This window comes from Oryctolagus cuniculus, chromosome 13 (assembly GCF_051225735.1).
Source record: "Oryctolagus cuniculus isolate XC-2025 breed Fujian yellow rabbit chromosome 13, ASM5122573v1, whole genome shotgun sequence".
Taxonomy (NCBI): Eukaryota; Metazoa; Chordata; class Mammalia; order Lagomorpha; family Leporidae; genus Oryctolagus; species Oryctolagus cuniculus.
In genome coordinates, this window is record NC_142879.1 from 30,979,784 (window position 1) to 31,001,148 (window position 21,365).

Consider the following 21,365-nt stretch of genomic DNA (forward strand, 5'->3'; position numbering starts at 1 on the left):
GTGCCAGTAGAAGTGATTATTCTTTTCTTATTCAAAGCCTATCAGCATTTCGAAAAGCTCTCTCAATCTTATCAGGTGTATGAACAGCGCAGTTACTGAAAACAGTTTGTACGGCTCCTCTCTCTTTCTGCCAAGCTATCTGATAAACCCCCCAACTAACTAACTGTATTTACACACAATCAAACATAACTTGTATCTTCTATGCACTATAGCCAGATTCCACTTTGCCATAGGTTTCTCTGCTGTGACATTAACTTAACAAAAATGTCAACAGCGAGTATCCCAAACTGACAACAATCAAAAAAAAAAAAAAAAAAAAAAAAAAAAAAAAAAAAACACTATAAAAGCACTCAACTAGAATGCACAACAAACAGAAACAAGAGGAAAACAAATATGAAAAGTTGAAGGCAAGCTCTTTGGAATTCAGAGGAAAAACAGAGTGCACTGCATATGCAAATATGGATGGATATCATGCACTTACCTTTGGCCAAAGTCAATGATCCTTTAGCAAAATAGATGGATAGAAACAGAAATTGTAAAAGGATACACTGCCGGGATTGAGGAGGGGAAGGTGTTCAGGAAAGTGGCTTAGAAGTGAGCAGGCATTTCCCCCACATTTCAGGTTATCTCAGTGTGGAGGCAGAGAGGTCCCACAGTGTAAGCAAAGTAAGACAGTAGACAATATCTCTGAACTTACCCCATAAACTGAAGACAAGATAGAAAGCAAGGCTGTCACATATGGTGACCACATTCTCAGGATAGATTTTCCAATCATTAAAACCCTCATAAATGCTCTAGACATTAAAGTTTTGTTCACTATAAGGAAATAAAGAAATAAAAAAATACAATTTGAGTTTTTAACCTCTTATTATTTTCCTTATTCTTCAGACTTAACCTACTGAATACTTCAATATAAAGGTACACACACACATACACACATACACACACAGGATCATTATCCAAAATAATGGACATAGATGATCTGTTCTCCATTTCTATCTATTGCAAAATACTTAAACTGTTTTTCATGGTTGGCATAAATTGAGGGGCACACCTCATCACTTGTGGGGAGGACTCTGGAGCATGAAAGGCAACCATGACATTTCCAGAACATGAGAGAACTCTGAAATTTACATAACCACTAAGCAACAACAAATCCCTGACCCTGGGAAAGAATCTGTCATTGAGTTTCTGTGCATAAATTGTCCATTTGTTCCTCGCCTCCCTTTGCTGCATGGTTAGGAGAAAACAGAAAAAGACAGCCACATGGTCCCACCTGAGCCCAACTCCTGATGCTGTCTAGGCTCCAAGAACAGAATGAGCCTTCCTTTAGATGTGCAGAGCAAGAAGATGAATTAGCCAAGTGTGTAGTTCAGTACAATTCAGTTGATGGCTGCTTTTCCATCTGTGACACTATGATCCCATGACTGATGAGGCAGGTCTCATTCAAGTCTATGGATAAAAGGCATGCTTCTGTCATTTCATAGGACCCAGCACCAACTGTATACAGTCACTTTCTTGTAGGCAAAAAAATAAAAAATAAAATAAAAATAAAAACATGGTTCTCCTCAACCACTATCTTTCCCTCTCTGGTTATGAACAGTTGGTTATGGGCTAACTAGTCCTCCTCGAAAGATCTGATCTGTTTTAGCAAATGAACGGCTAGAAAGAAAGCACTGTCAGAATATTCCTTTCATTTATGGGAAAATGAATGCAGTTTAACATGGCCATCTGACATTCTTGGAGAAGCTAAGTTACTACGATAATTTGGAAATCAGAACAATCGTGCAACCCTACATTTGAATTTTTTCTCTTAAATAAGTACTGCTCTCTGTACTTCACATGCTCTGCTATTTTTGCTAACTCTGGATGTAATCCTGTATATGTGATTAATATGCTCTCAGAATTTTTTCAAGGCAAAATAAATTTTTACAAAAATTCTTATATATTTACTAACTTGAAAAGCACACCCTTAAAACCTTTGATTTACACTGTGAGTCTTAAAAGGAAATCTATTTGTTTAACCAGTCCTTTGTGTAAATTCTCAAAAACCACTAGAAATGAGTAAAATGTTTCTAGAGTGGATGAAAAAGGAATTACCACTTATAAAAGTATCCTTCTAATCATGAAAAGAAAATTTAGTGTCCTTCTGCCTTTCTCTGTGCATAAGTTCCCAATTTACTTTATAAAATTTCCTTTTTTTCATTTTGAATAAGTCATATCAAAAGAAAGCAGATTTTTTCTTTCCCAGAAAATATATACAAAGTGCACCAAAAAGAGATGTTGCCTGCTAAAACTGGACATGCACCTGACTCTACATCTTTGTTTTTACTTCATAAAGAAGAGCAATCAAAGCTCACCACTTGAGAAATATTTTTATAAAATCTCATTTGACTTCCAAGATAATAGAAAGATTGGCAAGAAAGATGGGAAAAAAGCTTAAATTACACATTAAAAAAATACCCATTATTACTGATACTATCTGTATTCCTACAGTTAGTTTTTAAAGCAAGCAAACTGGTTTTCATTACACTTAACACTAGCCATCAATCTCTGATGTAAAATGAGAATTTATTGGTGGCTCCCTTTTTATTTAGCACCATCTTAACCAACTGTTTACGGAGAAGGTGTGTGATGAAGCAACGCTAAATTGACATGTCTGTGATATGCCTGACAGCTTTCAGTATGCTTAATATTAATTTGTTTTCTTTGGCTAGGTAAGTGCTGCCAAGGCATATTACACAAAATGTGTACTTCCAATCAAAAATGACGAAAAGAACATATGCAATTTCGTTTCATTCAAAGCAATATGAAAATGCACTGTGGAATGCATGTGACAAAGAATGTTTTTTATAATTACACATAAATTTAATTGTAAGCTCTTTTTTAGAATGTAATCTAACCTGAAGTAGACTCCCTATGAGTTTTAACACTTCAATAAGTATTTGATAGATTTTAAATGCCAAAAACCCATGTGTTCATTTACTATCTTGTGTAAAGGAATTCTGAATAGCTAAAGGTTGTTATTTCTAATGACTGGTGTTGTGTGTTATACATCTATGGTCAAATGTACATACAGATCCATGCTAGAATACTGATATGGATTTTAATTGACCAGTGAGAAGCCAATTTCTTTAAAACTGTACCTTCTTTTGCATTGCTTTGCCTTAGTGAGTTAGCATCCAAATACACATGCACTACCATGAACTAAAATGACACTATCATTTGAAGACATCGAGATATAAAAAGCAAGTTTCCTCCCAACATTTAAAAATATTTTTAAAAAGTACAAGGAAGGAATATATGTATGCACACACACACACATATACAATACACACAGAATCTAAACCCTCTCAATTCAATAGTTTTGGACAATCAATTGGAAAATATGGAGAAACACTGTCTAAATCAGAGAAAAAGAAACATCTGGCACTTCTGCAAAGAGCAAGTAGACAAGGAAGATGTGTTTGCTAAAACTCTGAATGGAATTATTTTTATCAGCTGAGGTTCCCCAAAACTTAGAAAGCATAAGTCTAAAATGAAGTTGAAACAAGAATAAAAGGCCAGGTAAATCCTTCAAAAAACAGAAGGCTGTCACTTACCACCCTTTGATAATAAAGGAGCTAACTTTGATCTGATGGATTGACATAAAGAAGCAGTTAGCAGCAGGATTTTAAAAAAACAGCAACAGTAAACTTGTTAAAGTACTAGTCAATCAAATAAAGGTAAAAATGGAATCTAGGAATTTAAATATGAATTAGAATTAGAAAAGCAATTTTATAAGTGTTTTTACTGGACATTCATTGTGATTTGCTTAGTAAAATCACAGTCCTCTAAACTTACCTCTTACAATAATATTTAGTAAGTCTGAAATCTATGATGCACTTTATATAAATATTTACGAATTTCACATATTTGCTTTTAGCCAAAAAAATAGCAAATGAGAGATTTATGTAATGCAGATAAGTAGAATTTATATTTTGCATTTGTTTGAAAACTGTCATGCTTTACATTAAGGTATGTTTGTCAGGCCCAATTGTATAAGATGCAGCCAAGAGCTAAATCAAAATTGTTTCTTGGATCTGGGCCCAAACCATTACAGTATGCATTTAATATCAGTAGTTTATTTCCTATTTTACAAATTATTTATGATTACTCAATATTGAATATATGAATGAAAATAATTTTTAAAAATATAGTCAGAAGCAAATTCACTTATTAGGTTACCTGTTATCTAATATCCTAGTTCAGTTTAAAATCAGCCTTGGTTAACATCTCAAATGGTAATTCTAGGTTAAAATCATGCCTGGCAAATTTACTGGCAACTAACTGAATAATACCTAAGATCTATTTTATTATAGAAATGTACAGGAACAATCTTAGCAGTACACCTATGTTCTACATTTGCCTCTTCCTAAATACCAGGGATTTCACGTGCACACTATGCATGAACACAAGCACACTCGTGTGTAGCCCATCAACTGCTCTGGACATTAAAGTCCTACATGTGAGCTCGTGTATTAATAATGGTATGGATCGTATATACCCAGATATACATGGCTGGAAGAATAACCATCAGCGGCAAAATTTACAAAATGCAATAAGAAGAATGTCAAGCGGCAAAGATGCTGGGTGTCATCGTTGCACTATCAAAGACACACATAAGTATGATTGGAGAAAGAGAGGCTAAATATTTCACTGTCAGAGAAGGTACAGAACTGCAATTCATTTCTATCTCACGTGCTTTAGAACAATGACAATTTAATACAATGCCAGTGGATGTAAAAGAGAGAAAAACTGGACAAACTGGGCCAGTATAATCCAAGGTTTTCTCCAGAGAACTGGTTAGGGCCGGGGCTCATATGCACTTATAACAGATCAACATTGTATTGTTTCTCTCAGCCATGAATTTGCTAGGAAGCATGATTCAGAGCAACGCTTATCTGCTATGACGACTTCAAAGTTTAAGTGAGATCCCTCAAATGCTCTCCTCTTATTGCTAAATCTTATGAGTGATGTTAAAAAGTTTATTTGCTATTCATTGGTTTAATAGATATCATTGCTATTAATTGCCACTTGTATGAAAAAGCATCAACCATAAGTCTGCACTGTGTTTTATCTTAGGAAATAATATAAAGCAAAAACCTTCAGTACTGCACATCACTCTCCAAGTTAGAAAAAAAAAATATTTTGTTGAATCACCAGTCTAAGACAAATGTTGAGACATTTTTCACGAGTGATTCGGACTTGAGATTGGGCATTACGCCTCCCTTCCCAAAGAAGGGTCCCTTCTTTGTCTGAAATTCTTGCAGGAGTGAGGTATTGTGAAAGTATTGTTAAATAGCATCATAGAGAAGTTAGCTGCCCTCTTTGATGAATAGCACCAGGTATCTAAAATTAATTGCAAAAGTATGGCCCGGCTAATGAGACAGTCCTTATCTTTTCTCAGCACAGGAAGCACAAGTATTTTTCTGCTGGCTCAATATTTTACAAAAATGCCTCAAATGTTATTAACTAAATAAAAACCTGATCCAAAGACCTCCCAGCAACAAATTATCATAAATTTTAAGATCTGGAAAATTTGGAGTGAAAACTGATTTCTTGCATTACTTCCCTGTTAAATCTTAATTTCTTTTCATTTTTTACTTTGAAAGGAACACATTTTTTTCCCTCCAGCTTCTGTTAGCATTTTTAAAAGCCAAATTAGAACACCATTCTTCCTAAGATGGCCAATATATATTACAGGTCAAATTAAATCAAAGAAATATATCAAATGCTGTCCATTTAGATTTCTTTTAAAAAGAACAACAATATCTTATTGGGGGAAAAACACTAGAAAAATGATCATCCATGCAAGAGAATTAATGGATATCCACAAGGGCTTTGCTAATAACATGGGTTAATTACCGCTGCAACACACTAGGCTCAGTAAATAAAACAGCAGTGCCATGAACACATTAAGATGAGAAACCATCACTATAAGAAGCAGCCACACTGTCACCTTTGCCTCTGCCCAGGAAATGGAAAGCTATTTTGCAGCCTTTTCTGCAAAAGGAAGATTTTTAAACTTACCACCAAATGTGCATAGGGTAACATATAAATACCCTGACACAAAGGGCTGCTGGAACATGGGTTGCCCATCATTTGCTAACCACTCCCATTCAACATTTATTCCATTAACTCGGGAACACTTTTTTTTTTGCATACTTCAAGGAGAAAATCATATGTTACATAACATACACCGTCTGGCTATTTCAACTATCATATAGTGTGGGACACACACAATGGTTGTTTAATTCTGTTCACTGTAGTGAGGTGATGGGCAGGGCTGCAAGATTCTACAGCTCACTCCTCTCGGAAGGCTCACCCCCAGGTGCTATCGGTTGTCACTTCAAGCAATTTACAAAGAAATCATCTGAAAACCCCACCTACTGCACCTACCTTTAAGGCTGCAGGTGTTTTCAACAGATTTAGAGAAGAAATAGGAAGGAAAGGAATGGGAGCTCCACCTCTGGAGTTTTAACTAATCTTTCTCAGCAAAATAAACTCAAAGTGCCTGTTCATAGTTGTCAAATAATATCACATCTAAAGTGACTTGGGCAAGCTCCTGTCTTTCTTTTAAAAATAGTGTCCTCTGTGATTTAGGCGTCATTATTAACAGAATAAATTTTTCCTTCCAGCCTATTTTCATCTCCTATACTGTGACATTAGAGTATTACTTTTGGATAGTTGTATTTCAATTAAGCTTAGCTTTTAATAAGGAGAGATGAGGCAAAGAGAGAAAAAAAAATCAAAACACTGAAACAGAAAGAGTGGTCCATATAAAATCAAACTTGCGCGGTTCTGAACAGGGATCTTAAATACAAAAGTGTTAAATTTTCAGTGTCCAGACTGCAATGAGCAAGCTGAAATGTACTAAAGTGTTCCCTCCTCGCCTTGTCTGTTTTGGAGTGTTTCAATTGCCTTTCCTTCTTCCAACAGCTGTGACAACTGTTAAAACAGTCAGTAAAATTAAGTCCGCTCTGTAATCCTGTAGTCAATGTTACATTTTAATCAGAGGTTGAAAGGGATTCATGTGATGAGCACACTCATTTAGAATGATTAGACTGACACATATGTCAAAATGAGCAGATATATTATTTTCATCTATTTATGCTATCAGCTATTACTGCTATTAAATGTGAAACAAGCTTTCAAGCATTATGTTCTTTAATGTGCTGGCACATTTCCTAAAATAAAAAAATACATAGTTAGAGGTTAACATTTTAGGCTCTCTTAATGGTGGCCAATAAATTGTATGAATCTTTAACAGTCCCCAAAGCAGAAACTGTCCGATGTTTTCCTCTGAACTGCATAACTCTGGTTTCATTTCTGTGTATACACACACGTGATGGGGTTTAACCCAGTACAATTACTATGAATATTAATAGCATGTATAAATTCCGTGGTTTATTAATTGAGACAGAGAGACAGATGCGTTGCTTAGCATTGGGTCTTTCTGTCTGTCCATTGAACCACGTAACGATCAGAACCTCATCCAGACAATAAACCTGTATTTTTAAAAGATGACTTTTAATTGAGCCAAAAAGAAAGCTAGTTTGAATCTTGCGCCAAAGCCAAAGGGACATGTGCCCCAATTTCATTTAAATGCATCTGCTTTAAGAGGCTTATCTAAACTAATTATTCAAATTAGCTATAAGAAGTTAAATTCAAGGAAACTACTTTAAAAAGAAGCCTCTAGGGGGATTTTTTAAAGTTTGCTTTGTTTATTTATTTATTAGAGAAAGTTTAGGATCTGGGTGAGCTTAGGTAAGACATTCTTCCTGACATGAATGCGTGCGCTTTCAATTCTCCAGGTGCGTGAACCCTCAAACTACACTTGAGTGGGCAGCCCTGCCTTTGTTTAGCTTTAATGTTTATTTTCACACATTTTAAGGTTGTTTCTCCCCGTGAGTGTCTGAAACTGAGAAAGCACAGCCTGACACTCAGTTCCTCCCAACCCCATCTCTTGGCCAGCATCTCGTGGGTGAGCGTGGATGTGGGGCCGTGCATGTGGGAGCGTGCATGTAGGTACACACACACACACTCACACACACTCACACTCGCACTCAGACGTACTTGAACAGCCGGCAAGACTGCAAGTCACTTTTCATCTCTTACTTAATTACAAAGCAATGCAATCTGCAGTCACTAAGGACAGCTAGTGGACATCTACCTATAGTGCACTGGCCCATCTTCTAGAGTTTTATATTTTCTTTGCAGCCCATGGAGAGAAATGTTTGCCAACAGCACTCTTTTCAGAATTATAACAGTTGGTATTACTGTAATGTAAAAGCAAACTGACTCAACAGCAAGAGAGAGAGACGAGTGACAGCTCCTGCGATATACTAGTGTTTTACCTGACCAGTGGGTTGAAATTAAATGTATGACCTGCTCATTTACACGAGAATGCTAATTTACTTCTCCTTTTCCCTCACCCTTGCCCCCCTCAACCTTTAGTAATCTGTATATATATATATATATATTTCTGTGTATATAAAGATAACCATAAATACGAATCAAACTGCAAGTAAGAACGAAAGTACTTTTCTAGATTTTCTGGACACGACACATGAAACAAATCCATGGTCTGAGCATTGTCTCTTTCAGGGGAGATTTTAAAAGTCACTACTGCTTCTTCCCGAGTTTTTTTCCCTCCCCTTAAATATTTATAATGTGTGAAAATCTCATGTTACTTAATGGACTGATTTGTCAGTTAACTGCTGACTTAACGCTAACCATGCAAATAACATTATTCTAGCTCAGAATCGCACAGGGCTAGTTTTAAAATTGTTCTCTGAAGGAGAATTAGTCAATGTGCAATTTTGCCTCGAACTCTGCGCGGTAAGAAATGACAGGGAGCTGAAAATATCTGTCAAACAGCAAATACATAAGAGGCACTCCATAGTATAAATCATTTTGAATATTGTATTTTAAAACATCTTTCCTTGAGAAAATGGATCCTGGTAAAAGATGCATTTTAACAGTTCACTAAGCATTTGTGCCAAGTGCCTATTCTTAGCACCTGAATAAGAAGTGACTGTCACACAGCTGTTTTACTGACAGTCACTGAGCCTTGCGCCTCAAAGGTAACATTGTAGTCAGACAACAATTCTCCACTTCCTGAATTAGGAGATCACTCTCCACACAAAAGGCACAAGACAGACACAAACAGGCACTCGTGCACACAAAACACCCAGGGCATTACCTGAACCGGGGAGCGACGCCACATCCTGTCCACCCCCGCACACGCACCCCCACGCCGAGTTGAAAAAGGGAAAGAAAAAGGTACCTACTCTTCCTCGTAGTGCAGGGAAAAAGATTCAGGAAGGCAAAGTTCTACCGAATCCATGTGCGACCGGCAACCATTATTTGTGTAGCCCAGCTATAAATCAAAGTTTCCTTGACAGAGCACAGTGCAATTAACACAAATGTTCTCCTAGTGACAAGCCGAGAGGCACAGCCAGTTGGGACCAAAGCTCTCACACTCTCCTAATCAAGGACTTAAAGCCCCGATTGGAGCTTATTAATATGAAGTAGGGCTTTACATATGCAGTCCCACCGGCCCAGGCGCGCAGCCGATTGGGGGGCCTCTGCCCAATCAGGAGGGAGGCGACGCGAGGCTGCTCGGAGCGAGAGGAACCACGCAGGTAGAGCGGGTGCAGAGCGGCGGAGGGGGCTGCGGGCCGAGCGCGGGCAGCGGGAAGGGAGCGGGGACGAGAGCAGTGAGCGATTGCAAGGCTCCCAGGAGCGAGTGCGGGCGCGCTCGCTCGCTCACTCGCTCTCTCCTCCCGCACTCTCGCTCTTCTCTCTCGCTCTTCTCTCTCGCTCTTCTCTCTCTCTCGCTCTCCTCCCCCCTCCCTCCTCTCTGTCACTACAAAAGAAACAGAACTAACTTAACTCTCTAAGCACTGGAGTCATTTGCCTGGGGTTTCTAAGATCTATGTTGCCTTGAAAAGAAGAACTCACGCAGACTCTCAGTTAATTTGGGAAAGGATTCTGCCGAAGGTAGAGCATTAAGTTTGTCCTGCCCTGTCTCTGTTTTTTTTCCCCTGGGGGCTGCGGCTTCTCGGGTGCTGTACTTTCTCGTGTATTGCTAACTCCCGTCTCTTCCTGCTGTCCTGGTGTGTACCGGGCGTTTTAAACATAAAAGACATTCTTCTACATCGTTGAAGCGTGTGAACTGGGAGCGTCCTCTCAATGCAGTTTTACACAAACTACAGAAGAGGAAACAGGGCTTCCCTGCAATTTGAGAGACCGCCTATGTAAATTCTACGTGCAGCCGTCTCTAGATCTGCTCCTCTCTCTAGGAGGAGATACACAATACGGAGCTTTTCAAAGCGAGTGCAAGAGGAGTTGCAAGTGCAAGAGGAGTTGGTTCCTCAGAGGCGGGCGGACTGAGGGCTGTGGGGTAAATACAACATTAAATCTCTCAGTGCATTCGGACCAAATTAAAGACTGTATTTTTGGTAGGGAGAACATTTCTAAACAGTGCACTCAAAGTGTTCTTAATTGTGTACTTAATACAAGCTTCCAAACTCAGAGATATATACAAATGTATATGATTTTACTCCAAATGCCAGCTTCAAATAAAATGCAGTGTACATATTTGTTTCTATACCTAATGCTTTGTGCATGCTTAAAGAAAATTTGCTCAGATAACTTTTGTAAGCCCTTGCACACTCTGGCCACTATAAGCACTAGTTCTAAGCAGATAATAATTTACAGAACTAAAAATTCCCAATCAAAAGTGTTCCAAAAAACCAAGAGGCTATAAGAAGAGAGAGGTGTTTTTCCTCCTATGATACCATATAGCATATTTTTAATTTCTATGTAACAAAGAGCATGCTGAAGTCATATTTTAAACTGTAAGTGTTTATACACACACACACACACACACATATATAGCCAATGCAATAGATACCAGCTATTTATGGCAGAGAGATAACTGCTACCTTACAGGACATTGAAGACCCACAATTTTTATATAATTCAGCTCTACTGCTTACCACCTTTTGCGCCTTCAGTCTCAGGCAGGACATAATAGAAATAGTATAACCTTTGAGATCAAAATTAATTAGTTCAGAAATTAAATCAGAACTCAAATCTTGCAAACCTCTCCAATTTTTGAGGTCTTTATAAAACAAAACACTAAAATAAGACAGCCACAATAACATTCAGAATATAAAAATGACAGACATGATTGGATCCCCCCCCACCCAGAAGAAAGCCATTTCCCTGCCATGCACTTAGCTATATCTAAGATACGGGCCCGATTTCCTTTTATTTGTGGTCTAAATGCAGACAAGTTTCTAGATCCCAACTCACATAGCTAAAACTGTGCTTGAGAATACTGTATAAAAGCAGGTAGTAAAAGCTTAATTACCAGTAGCATTATGCTGTCTATATTGTTAAATGTGAACTCTGCAATTAAGATGTAAATTTGGTTGTGAGCAGTGAATTAAAAGAGCTTGGAGATGCAGAAGAAAATCCAAGCATTCTGCAGACACTCGGGGTGGGGGAAGAAAAAGATCTGTGTATTCAATCGAAAAGGAGACATGTAATTCTTTGACAATTTCAAAAATAAATAAAAAGGCATTTTGAAAAAGAAGCATGACTTTTCTAAAATACAGAGAAATGTGGAAGCTAATACTGCATTCAACAGAAAAACATCTTTGTTTCCTGTTCCTCTTGATTTCTGAATACACTAAAATCTTCAAGGTAATTAATAAACGTAATTGTACATTTTTAAAAAAGATATACCAAAAAAATCTCTTATTTTTGTCCAGCATAATTTCTTAAAATGATAAAAAAATTATTTAATGTACTCAACATATCTTAATGGACTCAACGCATGCACTCCGATCTTGTACCTGTGCGGAAGAATCTCGTATTGTATTCAGTCTCTTTGCATTATCATGCTGTGACAGAACCTGGCTATTCCTCCTTTGAAATGGCTGTTTAAAGGCAAGATTTGTAGTCAATTATTTACTGATGGCCTTAAGTCATCATATTTTATAGAGGCGATATTTTATTCCCCAGAATTTTCTTATTTCCTTTTCAGGGTATTTTTGCCTTTACTGCGACTCATTTGATTTCCTCGGTGTGTATTTTTAAACATATTTAGACTCATATTCATGCACGCGTCTTTCTTCTGTGCCCAGAGACACATGTACGCACTTGTACAGTGCCGCCCCCACTGATCTTCCGCTGACCATATTTCATCTCCGAAGGTGCCGTGTTCACTGAGCCTGCCGCTTTCTCAACGACCAGAAGTGCGTTAGATTTGTAGAACGGGATTTTTCCCCCAGGGATCAAAATGTCACCTGTACAAGTCAAGGGCCTAAGATTACACGTACAATCCTGAATCCAGTTTAACCAATTTAAAATTTAAAATAATATCCACTACACTGAACTTTCGAGACAGCTTCAAGAATATTTCATAAACACACAGCACAGTATCTCAAGAACCTTCCTTAATCACAGAAGTTCCTCACCTTGAAAGAGAAAGGAATAGAGACTCCTAGGAAAAGAAAGCCAGCACAAGTCATATTGAGCTTCAGCCTTCAAGAAATTCAACTACAGAGGATTTGGGGGGGAAAAAAGCAATCAAAAAGATAAACAGACTAGAATAAGCTCATATTGCTAAATGTCCATACACTTCACAATCTTACCACAAGGAGTCTACCCAAATCAGGAAAAATGGAATCAAACAAAAGAACTTCTTTTGACTGGTTCAAAAAGAATATTAGTAGATTAGTTACTATCAGTCTATCATGCATCAGACCCTCAGGCTAGACATAGTTTCACTCTCTTCCCTAAACAATGCAGTCACAAGTATCTGAACAACTTCTTCTCAGTTCCCAGGTAAGGCACAGATACAAAGAGATAGTGCACTTCATTTCCACTTGAAAGAAAGGAGCGGCCACAGCAAAACTCAAGTGAAACAAAAGGTAGATTCCTAGGAGTTGCACATACTATGCATCTTACAGTATGTTAGTCAGAATCATTGCCTAAAACATACTAGCAATGAATTTTTATGTTACTACACAAAGTGGTGTGAAATGCTAAGAGTTGCTATGACTGCAAACTATTAGCTCTTTATAGCTCTCATGCTCCTTTTCTGAAAATTAAGAAAACTAATCCATATTAAAATATTTTAAGCTTACTATAGTCATTTTTGAAGCAGATTTAGATTTTGTAAGGAGGTCTTCAAAAAAATTCTTGGAAAATACTTATTACAAGAAAAAAAATGCCTGAATTTCAAATATTTTTGTACCAAAATAAACTTATCTTTTAAGTCAATTTCCATGAACTTTTTGAAGTTCCCTCCCCTACTGCACATTGGCTATTTGCTGAACACTTTAAAACTAAGCCAGTTTTTAAAAATTCTGAGGTTTAAATTGCCTTGTAAATCTGCCTTCCAGATTTTTCCTCAAGATCATCAAACTTTTGAAACGCTGTTGAATTTTTTGAACCACTGTCTGATGTCTTTGATATATCCTGTGTAGTGTTATCTTACTACAGAAAGCAAGCCAGGACTGCTTCAATCTAATGCGTTTCACTCCGAGGGGAAACCCATCGTTCAGTCGCTAAGAAAAAAAACCTTACAGCACAGGTGAAAAGGGCCAGATGCCAGCCTTTGTGGCCTGGGCTCCTCGCTTTCTAGTCCCCTGTCTCCTCATCTGCAAACTGGAATTTCTGCTGGGCCATAAACCTACTTAGGAACATACCTTTCCCACTGAGCACAGGCAGACTTCTTTGGAAGTCAGGGTGGCTACTTTGTATTACCACCAACCCTCTATCAATTCATCATACCTCATTTTCTGTTGCCTTTCATTTCTAGGGCACAGGCTTTGATATTTAAATTATTGTCTCCATTGGCAAGAAGCAATCATTTCTACTGAAAGTGATCACTTCCACAGAAGCACTAATAAAAATCTTTCCTTTTGATACAGCGCTTGTCCTATAAATCCATCCCATTCCCAAATTATGGAGTCTCAAAAAAAAAAAAAAAAAAAAGCCCATTCCCTGGGGAGCAATCGGCTCTCCTCCATAATACACCAAACTCGTTTCCCGGTGTTTTTGTGAAAGTGGAAGAATAAATAATCAGTGACAGAAAAACTAAGAGAAGCAATTCGGCTCCTGTTTAATTAATTCAGGATTATTTCACTTTCATTTTGTCAAGCTAATAATATACATGGTGAAATGTCAGTAAAAATTAAATTACAAACTACAGTAGCTCCAATGGGACAACTGACTTCAGTTATGTTGTATTTCTAACATCCTCATCCTAGTATAATATCAAGTGTGTTTTATGGCGTCCTACAAGGTTTCTATAATCTGTGTGGCATGTATTTACAGAGCAATAGTTAACATTTTGAGATTATACATTAATAAATGAGTTGCAGTCATATTCTTTCCTGAATGTTAAGCACTGCAAGCTAAATGCAGAAAACATTCAAGGTCAATGTCCCGTTTTAGACCTTTTCAGGCAGCGGTAATATTATGATAATCAAGCTTAAAATATTCCTATAGAAAGAGTAAATTAGCCTTTTCACTTGAAAGATGATTATGATAAACAATAAACCTAAGAGAGGACGAAATCCCTATTTTTAAAAGCCATAAATTGTTGACTCAATCATGTGTGTGATAGTGTGGTCCAAAATAAAGGGGAGCTTAGCTCTGGGAGGAAGGCAGGGCCACAGTGGAGATTGAGGAGGAGAAAGTGGAACAAACACAAAGATTTCAGAAGAAGCAATATCTGCTTTATCCCAGGAAAATGATCAAATTACCCATTTTAGCCACCCCATTCAACATCTATTTAGGTGCTCTCTCTCTCTCTCTCTCTCTATATATATATATATTCTATATATATATAAATAATATATATATAAAATTGAGTGTTCACTACAATTGGAAAGGTCTCTTTTCCTATTGCTTTTGCTAACCTTTCTGTCAAGACTTTCAAAGGAGCAGTTGAAAAAACAATGAGATATTAACAGCTAGTATCCACATAAACAGGTTTAAAAAGGTTATTGCACCTTTTGGATGTTAGAACTCATTGATATATTTCTAAGATTTTTTTTAAGGACTCATTCATTTACTTGAAAGGTAGAGTCACAGACAGACAGAAGGAGAGACAGAGAGAGAGAGGTCCTCCATCTGTCGGTTCACTCCCCAGAGGCTGCAATGGCAGAGCCGGGCCAGTCTGAAGCCAGGAGCTTCATCTGGGTCTCCCATGTGGGTGCAAGGGGCCAACAACTTGTGCCATCTTCTGCTGCCCTCCCAGGAGTGCTAGCAGGGAACTGGATTGGAAGTGAAGCCGCTGAGACTCGAACCAGCACCATATGCGATGCTAGCACCACAGGTAGTAGCTTTACCTGCTATGCCATAGCATTGGCCCCTAAGGTTCCTTTTTATAAATTAATATATTTGATAAAAATCTGCTTCCCAGAAGCAAGGGCAATCAGTTAGGGGTGTGTATGTGTCATACCTGGCAGAAGTCAGAGGCCTACAGACAGGCTTACAACAAGAGGTTGCAGCTTGCTCATGACTTGGGCTCAGATTCCAATAACCAGGGGTGAGACTGGACTGGAGTCACTTCACCAACCTAAGTCTCAGTTAATTCAGCTGTTAAATGGAAAAAACAGTCACAGTCTTGTAGACTTGTATTGGGAATTAAACAAGCTATACCAATTTAGCATTGTTGTCTGGTCATCGTTGAACAGGAACATTATGACCCAGAAGGCTAAGGACATTCTGTCTTATGCCACGTGTCCTAGCCTAATAATTTCCAGTTTCCCCTTCTTTTGCTTCAGTTTGGTTACTAAATTTTATTCTGGTCCTACACATAGTGACCCTTCCATACACATCAGCCATATTATTTTAAATCTCACTAACTGAAAGAAGAGATAGGAAAGAATGGCATTGCAGTTCAGTTGGCCTTCTTCCTTGACCGGGGGTTCAAAATACTTACTATAGAAAAGAAAACAAGGTACAACTATTTCTCCAGCAATGATGCCATTAACATTTACTATAAGAATTTTGAATTGCTGGCTAACCTGCCAAATAGATGCTGGCTCAATGCAACGAGAGGGAATAATAAGAGTTGTTCCCCTTAAAGCTATCACCATGTTTTGTGCATGGGGATGAGGAAGACGGACTTAGGAAACTTAACTGATTCTGCTGACTCTCCTAAGAATTCAATTGGATATTGTTTACGAGAAAGAAGTGGAGAGAGAAATTGCTCATGCTCTTTTTCTCTTCCTTTAAGGGACTTCTTCCACATCCCTCTACCCTAACCATTCAGTCAATAATGCTGTTGATTTTATTACTATCTCAAGCACAAGCTCATTCACCCAGGAACTCTTTTGATCAGATATCTCAAGAACTCAATTTCTTCACAAGGCTTTCTCTTGTTACATTGAATGACCACTAATCTATGGCAGAACAGAAAGTCTGGGCAATGGGGAATTACAGGCGAGGAAAGACCGAGGGGATTATGGATCCAACTTGGTTCTCTTACAGGTGCAGAAAATAAGGCTCAGAATGGGTAAGAGCCTTAGCCCAGGTTACACACCTAGGTGGTAGGAAAGCTCATATTAGAAAGATTACATTTCTCCCCTTTGCAGTGCTTAGTTAGTAACAAGCTACTAATGTTAATCTCACAATTGTTGACAATATACCAAGGGCATAGAACTCCAACTGAGATCAGAGCCCTCTAAGGAAAAAGGTCCCAGTGAGAGCCAAGGGACATCAGAACTGAAGAGGTAAATACCCAGCGTATACTGTATTGTACTCTATTTTCAACAAAAGCTTAGAAATAGTCAAAGAAATGTGTCACATTTAAAAGCAAGTGGGGATGAGCTAGTAGAAATAAATTCTCTCTCTTCTCCTGGTTAATCAGCTGTACTTTTATACACACATTTTGACTATCTTTTCCTTTAAAGACTCAATTGTTATAAAACAGCCTGTCCTTGCTCCATTCCAACCCCTCTCCTAGTATATCTGTGGAAATGGGCCAGGTCTGATGGTGTTTCCAGGGCCAGTAACATGAATATGTCTTTGGATGAGTGAATGAATGTATGAACTAATGATCAATGCTTTGACTCAGTGTACTACTGCTCACTTGAAGGGAGGCTACCAAATTTACAAAGATGGTTCAGTCAGATTCTTGAAGTCATAGAGGAAGGCTCTAAAAGATAAGTAATTGAAACAAAGGTAAGTGGAGAGCAAGGAGGTTGGAAGAAGAATGTGGGGACAAGGTCTGCTGTTTAGACTAAGTGGTTCCAGCACTTCCTCACTACTTATCCCTCTCATAGCCAAGCATGAGCAATTTGGAGTCATTGCTTTCTTCTTCTCCTTTCTATTTTTCTATGTTTTCCACATAGTATATTAACTAAGTATTGGATCAAGAAAAACATTTTTATTGACATGAAAGCCAACAAGCAAAGCTTGCCATATCAAGACCTAAAAGCACAGCTCTTACCAGGGCAACACAGACACATTGTTTTGTTCCCATTTAACCTGATAGCAAATGCATTTAAAATCACTGTCCCACTTTCCGTTCCAACTGGGGCTTTACAAAATAGCTCCCACAAAGAAGGGTGGTGAGAAGAAGAAGGGCTGTTCTGTCATCAACGAGGTGGTGAGCCAAGTCTAACATCAACACATCCATAGAGTGGGCTTTAAGAAACGTGCTCCTTGGGCACTCAGAAAGATCCAGAAGTCTGCAATGAAAGAGGGCCTCCAGGCTGGCGCCATGGCTCAATAGGCTAATCCTCCACCTGCAGTGCCTACACCCTGGGTTCTAGTCCCGGTCAGGGTGCCGGATGCTGTCCCGGTTGCCCCTCTTCCAGGCCAGCTCTCTGCTGTGGCCTGGGAGTGCAGTGGAGAATGGCCCAAGTGCTTGGGCCATGCACCCCATGGGAGACCAGGAGAAGCACCTGGCTCCTGCCTTTGGATCAGCACGGTGCACCAGCTGCAGCACGCTGGCCATGGCGGCCATTAGAGGGTGAACCAACGGCAAAGGAAAACCTTTCTCTCTGTCTCTCTCACTGTCCACTCTGCCTGTCAAAAAAAAGAAAAAAAAAAAAAAAAGAGGGCCTCCAAATGAAGGCATGGAAACCATGCTCAACAAAACTGTCTGGGCCCAAGGAATAAGGAACATCCAATACCACATGCAGTGAGATTGTCCAGAAGAACGTATTGAGGAAGCAGATCCGCCAAACAGGCTCTACACTTTGGTTACCCACGTAGCTGTCACCACTTGGAGAAATCTACGGCTAGCATGGGTGAGAACTAACTGCTGATTAAAGTTGTACAACTGAAAAAAAAAAATCGCAGTCTCCCGGGGAGGGTGTGTGGCCTACTGGTTGAGATACCCATGTACCATATTGGAGACTCTGAGACCAATGGCTGGCTCTTGTCCCTGACTCCCACTTTCTACCAATGCAGTCTCTGAAGGCCTGGCAATGGCTCAAATAGTTGGGTCCCACACAGGAGACATATATTTTGTTCTAGCCCTGGTTATTGTAGCCATTTTGGGAGTGAACTAGCCAGTAGAAGCTCTGTCTCTGAAATAAATAAATAAATAAATAATTTTTTCAAAAAGCCATTGTGGGGACAGGAGGAGAGAGGGAGGAGAGAGATATTTTCCATCCTCTGGTTCATTCATAAAATGGCTACAATGGCTGGGGCTGGGCCAAACAGAAGTCAGGAGCCAGGAACTCCTTACAGATCTCCCATATGGGTGCAGGGGTCCAAGCAGTCAGGCGAATCTTCTGCTACTTTCTCAGACACGTTAGCAGGGAGCAAGATCAGAAGGGAGAAGCCAGTACTTGAACTGGTGCCCATATGGGATGCTGGTGTTGCAAGGCAATGGCTTAACCCACTGTACCACAACACCGGCCCCTAAATATTTTTTTTTAATCACAAGCCCAGATATGTCCTGAAACCAAATTCTTTTTTTTTTTTTTTTTTTTTTGACAGGCAAAGTTAGACAGTGAAAGAGAGAGAGACAGAGACAGAGAGAGAAAGGTCTTCCTTTTCCATTGGTTCACCCTCCAATAGCTGCTGCCGCCAGCGCACCGCGTTGATCTGAAGGCAGGAACCAGGTGCTTCTCCTGGTCTCCCATTTGGGTGCAGGGCCCAAGGACCTGAGCCATCCTCCACTGCACTCCCGGGCCACAGCAGAGAGCTGGACTGGAAGAGGAGCAACCAGGACAGAATCCAGCGCCCCAACTGGGACTAGAACCCAGGGTGCAGGCGCTGCAGGCGGAGGATTAGCCTATTGAGCTGCGGTGCTGGCCACCAAATTCTTTTTTATAAAAGCATTCCAAAATGGTTCTTTAGTCCAACATAAAAATTTCTACATGACAGATTTTAGGAGCATCTCGTTGCATAAAGATTTCTTTGGCTAAATGTTGACAGGGACCCTGTGAGGAATGGCCACATGGCTCCAACGTCAACAAGGTGCTGAATGCTTCAGGAAGGAGGCAGATTTCACTTTTTCTGGGTGGGGGGGGAGAGAAGGGAATTAATTAAAAAGACCAAGTTCTTGCCTTCAGGCTGTTCTATACTCTGCTCCCTGAAATTCTTTATCTAAGTCCTGTACAGTTTGTTTCGCTCCAAGAGCAAGATCCTGATGAGAACACCTCACATTCAAGAGAATCAAATATTATTTCTAGAAAACCACACTTTGGGTACAAAAGAGAAAGACGCGAAAGAATTTTTCCTCCTTCCCCTGGCAGCTTAAAATGACAGGAATGGTGGTGGGGCAGAGGGAATTGGAACAAAAGCTCTTGGCTCCTGGGCTTTAACCCAGCCCAGCCCTGACCATTATGGTCATTTGGGGAGAAAACCAGCAGATAGATAGACCCCTCTCTCTCTCTCTCTCTCTCTCTGTAACTCTGCCTTTTAAATACATAAATAAATCTTAAATATATAATTATATAATATATATATATATGTATTTCCTGGTAGAGAAGTTTGATTGTTAGAACTTTAAAAATTATAGTAAGTAAAATATCTAATTATTTTTGCTATAATTTAATATTAACAAATGCTTCTTTTGTTCCCACCATAACCCTATGTGGTGGACAGAGGCTATATTATCATTCTCTTCATTTTATGTTTTTAAACATTTTGTTTTCTTAAATTTTAACTTGTTTGAAAGGCAGAGAGACAGAGACAGAAGAGATCTTCCATTTCCTGGTTCACTTCTCAAATGCCAATAACAGCCCGGGCTGAGCCAAGAATAAGCCAGAAATCTGGAAGTCAGTCTGCATCTCCTGTGTGGCTGGCAGAGACCCAACTACTTGGGCCATGCCTGTACGCATTAGCAGGAAGCTGGAACTAGAAGCAGAGCAGGGACTTGACACCGGGTACTCTAACAGGCGAGGCCCATACTGGATACAGGTGTCCCAACAGGAGGCTTAACTGCTGTACCAAATGCTGGCCCCAGTCGCTATTTCATCGATGACAAAACTGAGGTTCAAAGTGTTTAATTCACTGCACAAAAGATGCTCTGATATAATAAAGCAAAATTAGGATCTGAATGTATTGGTTGGTTGTTTATTTATTTTTACAAGTTCCGTATATTTTCTACTCCTAATGTCTAACTGTTTCCTATTAATCTTTCTGCATCTGTTTTGAAAGACACTTCACCAGCATACATGTTTCCCCATCAACAAATGGTTGGGCTTTAGGATATGTAGTAAAGCTGCTCCTAACATTGACATCTCCTGGTCTTCCTCTCTTACTCAGAAAACCCCTTTTAGATGTGTGCTTTACAAGGTGCTTTATGAATCTTCTGGGTTCAGCATGTATAACACTGGTAAGAAGTTAGAGCACAGAAAAGAAACCTAAGGTCTCAGTTGTCTTCTCTATCACAGATTTTACTCAGAAAGATTTGGGATAGCTCCCCAGTGACTTTCTCCTCCTCGAGTTTTACCATCATGCAACCATTGCATAATTCTAGAATATCTAAGTCAAGGAACCCAGAGACATAAGGAAGATCAAAACCATGTTTTGTTAAGACAGAAGGAGTAACAATCCAATTTTTAAAAAATTGAATTTAAAAACTAGTATACTTGCCTGGGATTTTTCCAAGATTTCCTCCATAATTAAAAAAAAAAAGATCAACCCATATAATATAACAGCTTCATAAACATCAGTGTTTTCTCCAGAATTACTCTATTTCATCTCTCTAATGTTTACAGAATGCAATTTAAGGAGATTTTTGTTGCACAGTGCCAGGTACTCTTGGGCCTGGGTATGTCATTGCTAAGAAGATCTTGGAAGGAAACAAGGCCACATTTTGT

At 39.0% G+C, this 21,365-nt stretch overlaps 1 protein-coding gene across 21 annotated transcripts in view; it reads right to left on the bottom strand.

Moving 5' to 3' along the window:
• The window catches only part of ESRRG (estrogen related receptor gamma), a 657,282-nt gene that overhangs the window by 237,113 nt on the left and 398,804 nt on the right, over nt 1–21,365 (bottom strand). Inside the window, exons 1-3 of one of the 21 annotated variants that reach the window (XM_051820568.3) lie at nt 9,336–9,521; nt 1,277–1,452; nt 698–816 (exon numbers count right to left, since the gene is read on the bottom strand). The exons of 17 other annotated variants lie outside the window; for them this stretch is intronic. In XM_051820568.3, the coding sequence (XP_051676528.1) occupies nt 698–702 (5 nt within the window). In that variant the 5' untranslated portion in view covers nt 703–816; nt 1,277–1,452; nt 9,336–9,521. Of the gene's footprint in view, nt 1–697; nt 817–1,276; nt 1,453–9,335; nt 14,056–21,365 lie in introns of those variants that run through there. 3 more of the 21 variants (XM_051820576.3, XM_089312192.1, XM_002717508.6) reach the window with 3 other exon arrangements.